General features: G+C 35.6%; 1 protein-coding gene across 1 annotated transcript; it reads left to right on the forward strand.

Annotated features, from left to right (window-relative positions):
• The first annotated feature begins 8682 nt into the window (after positions 1 to 8682).
• Positions 8683 to 9363, forward strand: LOC137730615 (pathogenesis-related protein PR-1-like). The gene has a single exon (XM_068469597.1). The coding sequence runs from the start codon at positions 8683 to 8685 to the stop codon at positions 9196 to 9198; it is 516 nt and encodes a 171-aa protein (XP_068325698.1). The 3' UTR covers positions 9199 to 9363.
• The last annotated feature ends 3858 nt before the right edge of the window (positions 9364 to 13221 follow it).

Raw genomic sequence — 13221 nt, forward strand, 5'->3', positions numbered from 1 at the left:
AAACGCGTAACTAAAATCAATCACCATCCCTAGACCGAGATTCAACACTAGGCTCGTGTTGAATCGAATCAAAGGTTCATAGTCATCCTAAGGCCCTAAGGCAACTATATAGTCCATCAATGAATGCAAACCTTATGTTAGTAGTATCATATACTCTTGCTTTAAAAACCGTTTTAAAAGCTTAGTGGGAGTATTATATACAACTAAATCAATCAAATGGACCAATAGTTGTAATAGGATCAAAATTGTTTTAATTAGATTAAAATGAATATTTATGTGATGAGACCTAAAACCCTCAACCAAACCATTATTAAGTTGATAAGCGAGAGATGCTTTGAATATCTCTTCGTGGCCTTCCACCGTGGTAGGCTCCAATCGTTTGTGACTTGTACACCGGCTTCACCCTATCATGGGGGAGTACAAAGTGCATGCTTACACTCAAGAGGAGTCTATACGCATATGATGAGGTGAGTGTAGGCAACGAGGATGACCAACATCATATCATTGTGAGGCTATTCTTGAACCCCTTCATGAACTAAGCATGGTGGGAATAACTTAACTAAGTGCAATGGCGCCGATATCATATCATTGTGAGGCAACATTCTCTAGAGGCCAAATAAGATGGGTACTTGCAAGAGATGCAAATGAGTAAACGTACTCTCTCATTATTATTAATGCTAGCCAATATCGTATCATCGTGAGGTGGGCTTGGTAATAGTGAGCCTCCCATACCCTACTAAGAGTTTCCTTCAAAACTCTCGAATTCCGATGAGGGATATGGAATTTGCCAAAAATAGTGGGTGGTGCTATTTGATTTAAAGACCCAAATCAAATGGCTTAAAATCAATCAATTTATATTCGTTATGTATTTGTTTACCAATATATTTGCAAACGCTATCCAAAACTTGACAAAGAAAAGCCGAATGCTTTAATTTCCGGACTTAGTTCTACAATCCCATAGATTGTCTTTAATGGCTTGTAGATGTAACTAAGTAGTCTCATCCTCACAATCTTCCTATTGATAATGTATCATTGGAAGAATATGTTAGATATGTCTATCATAAAGAGGACAACACTTTTAATGTCATAATTCTTCAAATACAAATTGTTGTATGAAGAAATAAGAGTTGCTTTGAACAACCCTTAATCAATGCAAACATTAGTGCTTGTTTCTTTGTTACATAAACAAGGAACTTTTGAAGTAAGCACAAGGGCATGGACACTTTATGTGCCATGATTCTTCACTTACAAATTGTTGTATGAAGAAATGAGAGTTGCCTTGAACAACTCTTGAAAGTTTGTAATTGTGTTTAGAACATAATGGTTGGTTGACAAAAATAGTCCATCAACATGGACTTATAATGATTTTGAATCATTGAGTGTTGAAGTGTTAAACCACTTAACGAGACGGAAACTAGGCAAGGACTTCACCTTTGTGTCCCTATCCTAATGGTTCACTAAGTTTATTGTAAACTATATAATGAACGATAACCACACGCTCTCCAAATTGTTTGATGTGTATAACACAATTGAAATAAGTTTCAAGAGAGATAGTGGGAGTTTAGGGTCCATGACTATTGTAGTCAAAGGAGAAGTCAAATGAAGAAGGCAAGATAACTCCAAGGGAACAAACTTTCTTTATGAAAGGATGGACATTTGAAGGGGTATTTGCAAGAAATGTCTTGCAAGTGTCAAGAACGCACCTTTCGAAGGTGTTGTAAAATGTTCTTGAATAGTTCAAAACAGTTGGTTCTTCTACTTGAATGTTTGATTCTGTATTAGTAACTATGTTTTACAATTGTTGTAAAAGTGTGCTAATAAAAAGTAGAAGATTAATGAGAGAAGAGAAAGTACTTCACATTCGGAAAGTGAATAAAATATAGATCTCTGCGAAAGCGGATTGTACTTACTTCCTCATATGAACTACCAAATAAATTGGAAAATACTAAAGATTGTCTTTACATTCCAATTTTAAGGAACTTAAATCCGTCACTATAGTAGAGATGGATAAATGTTTTGTTTGACAAAACATTGTTCTTTATTAATCAATAATTAGATTATTGTAATTGGTTGTCTCTATAGTAGAGATGATGTGGTAGTTTAACTGTTTAGAATACGATGATGCTTAAAACCCAAAAGGTTGCAAGGTAGTGACTAATCTCAACTGAGTTGTGATACCTCTAAAACATAAGTTACGAGTTGGTCATAGATGGATGCTTTGGATCGTTAGATCCGGATCCAATACCTTCTTGTTAAAATTGTATAGAGGCGAAATGTTCGAATCTTTATTCTTTTGGAAAGAAGAAAGAATCACAAAGTTGTTGAGGTTAATTCACTTAGATGTTAGTTGCACTTGTCCACAACATAATACTACTCATGTTGTATGACATTCACCGAAGATCACTCTCGGTTGGACTATAGTTTATTTTGAATAAACACAAGTCCAAATACTTTGCAAAAGGTTTCAAAGAATTCAAGAAATGTAAGTAGATGAGTAAGACGTCTAAAGTATTTACCTCCTTAGATTTGATCCAAGGAAAAAGTAACACTTTAGATTAATTTCCTTGAAAAATATCAAGGAAAGTAGCATCGTAAGATAATGAATTTCTCCATTAGGAGAAGAATGAACATGAATAAGATTTAGTTCGTTGGACATTATCAATTACCCATATATATATGATATATACTTCTAAGACAACCTAGTTCCTATACCACAAGCTCCAAGGTAGTCCAGAAGGATTTATAAACCGTCTCAGTTGAATGGTTTGAACTTTATGACTATGTCATAGAGTTGCACCTCTTAATTTGAAAGAAATAAGAATGAAAATCCTTATGACTACATTGAGTGTATATACGATATATACTCAAGGAAATGGTAAAGTACCATTTGACCCGAAATAATGAAACCTTCACAGCTAATTGGTAGCTTAAGGTGACTACACTCAAAGAGAATGGTTGACTTTGAAGAAACCATCTTTGACGTAGTCTTGGTTTCAATTAATTCGAAAATTGCTAGCTACAACTAAATGGTGATTTAATGTTTGGACATAATATGGGTTTCCGAAACCATTATTAAGATAGTCTTGATAATATATGTCTAAAACTATAAATCACAAGACAGGTTAGTTGTAGAGATCCATCCATCATGGATCTTAGCAAGCTAGTGGGAGCTATAAGCGTCTTATGAGAAAAGATCAATTGTTTGATTTCTCATAAAGATGTAAATGAATCTTTTGTTTACTAGGTTTACAAAAGATTAGTGGGAATTAATCGTATTCCTAAATTTAAATATATATATATGATATATTAATTTTTGGAAATGAAAAGAGTACTTCTTCGTTAAAGTTATTCTATAACGATAGAATGTATATGGGAGATATAGTCTATATAATGGAATGGAAATCTATAATGATATATTTCAAGATATAATTGGATTATATCAATCCCTAAAATAGACAAGAGATGCTAGGAAGTTTCTCATTTGATGATAAACTTCAATTAGAATGACAATTCTAGTGAGACTAGGAAGTTGTTCTTCTCAAAGGGAATGTACCCTTTGACTCCCAAAGAAATAATGCGTAAATAGAATCCTTTATGCATAAGCAGAAAGGTGATTTATGTATTTCATATTGTATGAAAAACATTGATATAAGATGTACCTAGAAAGGTACAAGACAATATCAGTGCAAGCCCAGGATCAGAACCATGGCAACTGTCAAGTGAGTCCTTAAGTATTTGAGAAATACTAAAGGATATATTACTCAATAATTGAGAAAGAATTAGAGTAACGTAATGGAAGCGTAAATGTATTAGATTATGAATCTAATCCATCATTGGATATTTCTTCATTATGAATGAAGAGATAAACAGATATCTCTTTATTATGAATAAAAAGATATTTGGATGGAAACATTAAAGTAATGACTTTAGTGTGTTCCATTATGATTGCAAAATATATTGCCATATAGAAGTTTACAACAATGTTGTTTGGATGGGAAAGTTCATTTATGAACTCTCTATTCGGTTCCAACCAGAAAGTGTATGACACTAATGGGGCGATAGCTCAAGCCAGGGAATCAAGGTCTCATCAAGGTCCGAACTCAAATGAGAGACTGAACCACATGATTGAGAATCATGTATAATGGTGACGTCGTTATTCTCAAGGTTGCTTCTATGGATAACATATAGATATCCATTGTCTAGGCCTACTACTCAGCCATTTATGAAATGACTACAGAAGAGGTATCATCACTGATGACTAAGCTGATTGGCTCTAGTGCAAGTGGGAGATTGTTGGAAATGTGCCCTAAAACCAATCATATGATGATACTTTATGGACATTTCACATGTTAAACTAATCTAGTTTAATATTAAGGGCAAACATTATTGTTTGAGCCGTCTCATATAAATGTTATATGCTTAAACGATAAGTCCAAGGAATATGTGATTGGAAGAATGCGATCTAAAGAAGTTAGATTCATGAGACCATTCTTTCGTTGACACATCCTAAACGTTCCTGATCATAGGATTGTCAATTGGGCATTGACAGTCCGTTAAGATCAGTACGTGCTATGTCTTCTCTCAGGGAGAGTGACTAGTCTCGAGTCATTGGTGTGTGTGACATCAAGACAAGTACGTAGGTGCTCAATAGAGAATGAGTTCACTGAACACGATCAACGAAGAGTTCTCATATTCATGTCACATGAGAACTCATGGTTGGGATAATGCAAATTAGTCTTTTGACCTGAGGCATCACAGTTGTCTTGTGGTTAGGTCCTTAATCTTTGATTATGTCAAAGTCACTCCATCAGGAGGGTGTCCACGGCATCGTTGGGGTGAAGCCACTTAGCCATGGAGGCAAGTGAATGCGCAACAAGGGATCTCTAACCTTCAAACTGTTTGAGGGAGAATACTCTATGATATGATTAAGAATCTTTGGCCAAAGTATGAATGAGATTTAAGAATGTGTTCCAAATCACATTCAAGGTAATCATATAAGCACAAGACTCACATTGGATAGTAGACATTAATAAACTATCAAACCAAACAATGTGGTCAAGAGTATTGTATTAGAGAAAGACCGTATTGCATTTGTAATCCTAAAACTGAATAGGTTCTCCACCTCTTCTGATTAGCTTGGGTAACCATGACATGCTGCTAGGCGTCAACCATGGTTTGTGGAAGCCCTAAAAGTGTATTATCATTAACGGGAGAATTGAAAGTAAGTTCCAATTCACAATCGATTTGAAAGAGTTTGAATCGCCCACTGCCTCGCTAAAAGGAACCTAATGGATCGTACACCGTGTAAGGTAGAGATTGAAGATTCAACGGAGATGAGTAAGAATAATTAAATGGTTTAATTATTTATGGCAAGGATTAATTAATATGATTATTAATCAAACGAATAAGTTCGTTAAAAGACCTCGGGATAGTTTTGGACCTTAAGGCCCAATGGGCTTCGAACGTCAAGTCCATTGACTTAAGTTGTGTGACAACTTAATGAATAATGATTCACAAAGGCCCAAATAGCCCAATAAATCCCATGTTAAAGAAGGAGTGGTTTTGGACTTATTTACAAGTTTGCCACTCAAATGAATTAAGGAATAAGTATGACTTTATAGTTAAAATTCATTAAGGGTAATTTTTGGGGAAAGGATGAGAACAAAAGCTCTCCTTTCTCTCTAAAATTTCAGCCACCTTGGAGGGATCATCTAGCAATCAAACTCCTCCAAGGTCACTCATTTCTTCTACAATATGCCTTGGTGTGGAGACTTAGAGGTTTTCAATTTTGGGAACTTGGAGAAACCTTTTCATCCATCCAAATCCATGGATCTAAGATGCAAGGAATGAAGGCCCTCTCTTTGGGTGATTAGCCTTTGCTTATGCAAAGAGGAATCTACAAAGGTATTGATTTCTCAACTCACTTTGTTTTGAGTTGAGTCTTGGTTCACCTATCTACTAGGCTTTGAAGTTCATGGGTTAAGTTTTGTTTTTTAGTGCATATAAACATGATTCCGCCTTTTAATTGTTAATTGCATGTTGTTGATGTTGCTCAAATGAACTTGTTTTTCACAAATTTTCCTTAAGATTGAAACTATTGAACCACTATGGCATGACTATATTTATGTTTTATGCTAATCGTTTAATGCACCGGTGTTAGTGCTCGCCCAGGACCAAGGCTAGTCTTTCACATGTATGTTTACATCTACACCGCATGCTCGCCTTGGATCCAAGGAGGTGCCAATCCTGTCATACAGGTTGCAATAGGCAACTCCAACTTGTATGTGACCGCGAATAGCGCTAGTTTTTACGTGATTGTAGCACTAGAGCGTATATCATTATTACACCTAGTTCTATTCATGTCAGAATAACTCTGCATGAACTCGTGTGTCAGCATGTGTTGATGATCACTTGGTTTGATATGTTTACTTATGCAAAAGTATATGATTACTGACGTCATGCACTTATATATGAACTATTGTGCCATATTGATATCTTGATATTTTGCAGGCTACGGTGAGTATTTCCATACTATATGTAGTATGTGTATCTTGGAAACTATACATGTTTTATGGCGAGGGGTTATAACGTTTTCAAAGATTTTTATTAAAAATTTATTTTCAGGCCCACTCATCCTTGTTTTTCACCCCTCCAAGTTTTAGTAGCTGAGCTTTCTTATCGACGAGGATTCTTGGCAAATCTTGGTGTAGACAATTACCTTCGATGGTATAATTCTCACCCTATCTTATTGTACTATACTTATGGTCTGACATCACGTGTGAAATGAGTTCATTCCCGTTCACAGCGCACTCTTATATTTAGGCACTTTTATGTTTAAATTTATTCACAAATTCCACCACACTATATTTTATGGCTTCGTCACCTTCCAGGTGTCGGCTAGCACAACTCGATTCTGAGTCCAAGTGGACACTTCGGGTCGGGGTGTGTCATAGCGCCTAGGCGGTTAGGCGGGCACCTAGACGGCCTAGGCCCCTAGGCGGATTTATGTAAATTTATTATATATCTTGTAAATAAGTGCCTATTTACACCTAAAAAAAAACTATACTTGTATGGATAATAAAAGAATGATAAAATGCAAAAATAGAAGTAGAAGAATACACAAATTATATACATCCAAAAAGTTCAATATTTAAAAAACAGTAAGCATATAATCATAATGAGGAGGATTTGGATGATAGACTAAATTCTTCTTGTTCATGAATGATGATCCTTGCATTGGATTGGACATAGACTAAATTATTTAACCTTGATGTATCTAGTTTATTTCTTTTCTTTGTATGTATCCCCTCAAAAGTGCTCCAATTCGTTTCACTATTGGATGAACTTATAGTAAATCCATCATTTGCAAATTAGGTACATCATTTCCATAAGTATATCACCATGAAACCAAAAAAGAAAAAGCACACAATTAATAAAAAAAATATAAAAAAACTGCCTAGGTGCCACCTAGTTCTCCACCTAGGAGCCGCCTAGCCCGCCTAGGACTGCCTAGGTGGCTGCTAGCTCCAGATTGATTTTTCGAAACAATTTGCCCAAAATCGGGGCGGGCCTTCACCGTCTAGCACCTAAGCGCCGCCTTGGCCAATTTTTAGAATACTGTCTTCTACTCTCTACAATCTAAAATGGTCTTGCTAGTGAATATCGCTTAGCATTGGGATATGACCTGTATTGCGAAAACATGAACAATCTATCATTAAATGAAGAATCAGAATCATATAATTTATGTCCTATCTTAATAAGTCTTACCAAATAGGGATTATGTAATTGGTTGATAAGAGTTTAGCCTCAATTATTTTAACCATATTGGGGCTGCAGGATCACTAAATACCAAGTCACTTATATAATATGTTACTCGAGAATCAAGTGATCTGATTGATAAGTCATTGGTACTCACAATATTTTTTTTACATTGCAAGCTCCAATGATGCTTCTAAACATAAGGCCTCATTATCTCTATTAATTAATAAAATCCTCGTTGTCAACCAAAAGAGGGTGAAAAGACAACTTAGTCTTCTATCACACAAAAAAAAAAAAAAAAATGATGGGCAATAATGTAATTTCACAGGTCCAAATTTTACTGTTTTTTATTGAAGCCTCATCTACAGGTGATGTTAAAATATCTCTAATATTTAAAATTTATATAAAAAAAAAACAAAAACAAAAGCCTCTCTCTATTGGAGATGACCTAAGAAAGCTGCAAGCTGTAAACCATTAACTTTTGTTCTTTAGACTTCTAGTTTCTCATTGGGAAGAAACTGCTATTCATATAAAGTATAGAGCAGAATATATCTTTGCTCTTATTTATATGTTTCCATCTCCATGGGTTTTTATAAGTAAATTTAATTGAATAAAAATAATCACACGAATTTATTCCTTCAAATGGGAGACGAATATATCATAAATTTGGAGCATAAAATAACCAGCAGCCCACCCTAAATTATGAAATTAGAGAAATTAATCATTAAATAACAGCTAAATGAGACTTTGTGGCCTAACTATAAAGAAATGTGGCAATCATTATCGAACATGGGTGCCACCCCGGAGTTTTGACACTTTATACCCCAAAATCCAACTACTACGGCAGCTCCAAATTATAAATAAACACAACGAACCATTTACACAACACTTTCCGAATCAAAAGAATATCAAGACTTTCATAAAATGCATACAACATTGTACTACTGCTTCACCATCACCATTTTTTTGCTCCTTACTATCTCAAGAATTGCAGATGCTGCAACAAGGCAAACCAAGTACCTAAGCCAGGCCAACCAATTTGTGGATCCTCAAAATGCTGCTCGGTCAGCCAGCAGAATCCCACCATTGGCGTGGGATGCAAAGTTGGCAAGGTATGCACAATGGTACGCAAGCCAAAGGCGGTTCGACTGCACGTTAAGGCACTCGAACGGGCCCTACGGGGAGAACATTTTCTGGGGGAGTGGCATCGAGTGGACGCCGGCTCAGGCGGTGACGGCTTGGGTTTCAGAGCGGAAGTCTTACAATTACTGGGCAAATTCTTGTGCTACAAGGCAGCAATGTGGGCATTATACACAGATTGTGTGGAGGTCAACAAGCAAAGTTGGCTGTGCTAGAGTCAATTGTTTTGGTGGTAGGGGTATCTTCATGGTTTGCAACTATGACCCTCCTGGGAATTACATTGGAGAAAGGCCTTACTAAAGTAATTAATTTTCCTTATATCTTTCATAAAAATTGTTTGCTACATACATATGCACTCTATACCTTCATGTGCCTTTGTGGCAATTGAGTACGTATCATTATGTGTATTTTTGTTAATCTATGTCCCGTTATAACTACTAAAATTAATAAAAGGTGCATGAACTTTGAGGATGATTGAGTTCATATTTGTATCATTTTCCTTTACATAGGTTCCTCTTGAATAACTGGTGCCATCACATGGATAAAATCTTTTTTGGTTTTGCATTGTCAGGCCATGTACACTCATTTTAACTTCTCAGACATTCTTCTTTATTTTAGATAATCAGATTGATTAAATCAAATGAAATCAACAAGCAAAATGATATTGAAGAAAAAAAACAAAATTAAATAGGAGAGGTAAGAGGCTGTTAAGGGGGCGTGTTTATTGTTTAACATTTCCCTTAGCATATTTCTTATCTGACGATTGGTCATATGACAATTTAGCAATATTATATAAGTGCATAATTTAGGAGTGTCCAATAAGTAAACAATATTTCTCTATTTCGTCACCATATAACACACACACACACACATATATAAAATAAAACACACACACACACACACACACACATAATGTTTTGTATACATACATATACATATATATTCATATACATATATATTTATTCAATTTGACCTCATAATTAATCCCATTTCAGTATTGCTATCATGAAAACTGTTTGAAATGTGCCATAAAGGCAATCATAAGATGATACTTTACAGACAGTTTACATGGTAAACTAAAGTAGTTTATTGTAAGGGCAAAGATATTGTTTAAAACCGTCTCCTTAAACGTTATACGCTTACACGATAAGTCCAAGGAATATATAAATAAGAGAATGTGATAATGAAAATGTTAGATTCATGAGGCCTTTCACTTTCGTAAACATATCCTAAATGTTCTTGATGATAGAATTGACAATTGGGCATTGACAATCTGGATATGTCTTCTCTCCCTGAAGAGTGACTGATCTCGAGTCATTGGTGTGATGACATCAAGACAAGTATGTAGGTACTCAATAGAGAGTGATTCCACTTAATGCGATCAACCAAGAGTTCTCATACTCATGTCACATGAGAACTCATAGTTGGAATAATGCAAAGTCGTCCTTTGACCTGAGACATCATATTTGTCTTGTGGTTAGGTCTTTAGTCTTTGACTATGTTAAAGGCATTCCATTTGAGAGTGCCCACGACATAGTTGGGTTAACCTCATTCTACATGATCACATCCAGTAGAATACTTTATAAGATTTGGGAAGACTCTCTGGCCATAGTATAAATGAGATTTAGGAAGTCGTTCCTAATCACATCTAAGGTAATCATATAGATAGGAGAATCACAATGGATCATAGACATGAATTAACTATCATCCAAACACTATGATCAAGAGTATTGAATTAGAAAAGGGTTGTATTGCATGTAATCCCAAGCTGAATAGGTTCTGCCATATCTTATAATTAGATTGGGTAACCATGACATACTACTAGGTGTCACTCATACTTTGTAGAAAGCCCTGAAGATGTATAATCACTAAAGGAAGAATTGAAAGTAAGTTTCAATTCACAATCAATTAGTAAGAGTTCTAATCGCTCACTGCCTCGTTAAAAGAAACCTAATGGATCACACACCATGTAAGGTAATGATGGAAGGATATAACAAAGATGAGTAAGGACAACTAAAAAGTTTAGTTGTGTATGATCAAGAATAATTAATTAGTTATTTAATCATATGAAAGGTTCTTATTGGGTTTCAGAGCCCAAATGGGTTTTGGTCCACAAAGCCCATTAAGTTTAAGTTGTATGAAAAACTAAAACAAAATGGGAACTAACCCAATAACTTCTACCAAGGCCGGCCATAGAGAGAGGGAGTGTGATGGTGGAATTATTACAAGTTTGCCACTCACTTGGAAAGAGATATAAAGGCAACTTTATAGCCTTAACCTTATTATGGTTTTCTTTAAGGAAATATGAGAGAACACAAGCCCTCTTTTTCTCTTTAGGAGGCTAGCCATGTAGGAGGGGGATACTATCATCTTCCTCCTCCTATATCACTCATGTTCTTCCCTTAATCCTTCCTTGGTGTCGAAACTTAGAGGCCTCCACGTTTGGTGGCTTTTGGAGAATCCTTTCTTCCATCCAAATCCAAGAAGATATGGAGTTAAAAAGTAAAGTTCATGCATCCATATCCATGGAGCCAAGGAGCAAGAATGCAAAGGAATAAATGCTCTGCAAAGCAAAGAGGTGCTTCAAAGGTATAAAGTATCTCAACTCATTTTTTATTTTGAGTGGAGTCTTGGTTTACCACGAATAATAGTCTTTGAATTTCATGGTTTTAGTTTTTTTTTAAAGTGCATACAAGCATGCTTCCACCACTTAATTTTTAAATGCATGTGTTATGTTGCTCAGTGAACTTAGTTTATAAAAAATTATCCTTCAAGAAGTGACTATGAGGAGAATTTATTAATAAAAAATTACGATATGTCAAGGGGACATGAAGCCAAACCCTGACCACTTAAAGAGTTCATACAAAACAAGTTAAAACCTCTTTTAGCAAAACCTATAACAAGGAAGCTGAGAAAGGTTATGAGAATAAGCAGCTACAACACAAGGAGGGCATGAAACACACCAATTAACACTGGGATCATCAACACTATATTGGCAAAACAATTAATAACTTGATTACCCTCCCTAAATATATGAGAAATATGAACCTGCATGGTGGATACCTTTCATTAAATATGTAAATTGATTGTTAGATTTGCTATTTATTTTGATATTTGGACTTTTCATATTTGTAATTAAGCTCATTCTGCATGATCAAATGATGAACATTGAAGTATGTGCATGCATTAACATGTATACCTACAATATACCTATGATTCAATTAACAAGTTACCTTCAAGCGATTACAATCACTTGTTTACCTTTCTTTAATCATTTCACACAAGCCATTAAGGCAATAATTAAGGATTGACTAGGTCACTAGGAATCCTACAATTGAAACGAAGGTACTGGGTCCAAGATATGGGCTAAAAGGATAATGAATAAAATAGACCGAAAAGTTGCAAGCGTGTCCCATAAAAATAAAGGCGTTTCTAAGGGGTGGACCTTGCGTGAGGGTTGAAATCCTATGGTCGTGATTTGACGAACTCACACGTAGAACCGGTTTGTTGTGACTCGGTGTGATTCAAAACTATTAATTTTTTTATTCACTAATATGTTTTTGTAGGAGAGAAATGGAGAGTTGAGGGATTATTCGCGCATTGAAGAGGGAAAGAGAGGCAGAGAGAGGAAGCCGGGATGAGGAATCGACTTTCAGGTGGATTGAAGCTTTGTTTCGATTGTGATTGGTAATACTATACCTTTAATTTTTCTTGGTTCACTGGGTGTGTTTTTTGGCGAGAGAGGGAGAGATTAGGGTTACCTTTGCATTGAAAGAGAGGTAGGGAAAGGAAGCTGGTGAAAGGTGGGAGTGTATGATTGTGATGTGGTTGTGGAACCATGATTTTCCAGGGCCGAAGCAAGTGGATCGGAATACAGTTACTTCAAAAGTCCGATCATGGACTCAATAACTTTGAGTGAAGCTAGATTAACGAAGCAGTGATGTCACCATCACCTTGTTCTAAGGCAACAAGAAAAGTCTAAGTGACTTCCCTGGAATGACTATACTTGTTTCGTAAGACACAAGATATGATTTGGATATGGACACAATTAGATTCTTGATAAGTCTTAGAATTCTTACAATCTGGGAATTGGCGTGAGCCATAAGTAATCACAACTCTTAAAAGGGTGCAATATTTACTTCTAGATATCCTCTAGGATTCTCCCACCGTAGAACAAGGATTATATCCTAAAAATATCTTTCTCCTGACCAGTATAAATACACCCTTCTAGGGTTCGTCTCTTGCAACGAATTCATCACACTATAATTCTCTTGCCCACTTCTTGAATTGTATACTTGCTTACTAACTTGATCGTTAGAGAGC

This window comes from Pyrus communis, chromosome 4 (assembly GCF_963583255.1).
Source record: "Pyrus communis chromosome 4, drPyrComm1.1, whole genome shotgun sequence".
Lineage (NCBI taxonomy): Eukaryota > Viridiplantae > Streptophyta > Magnoliopsida > Rosales > Rosaceae > Pyrus > Pyrus communis.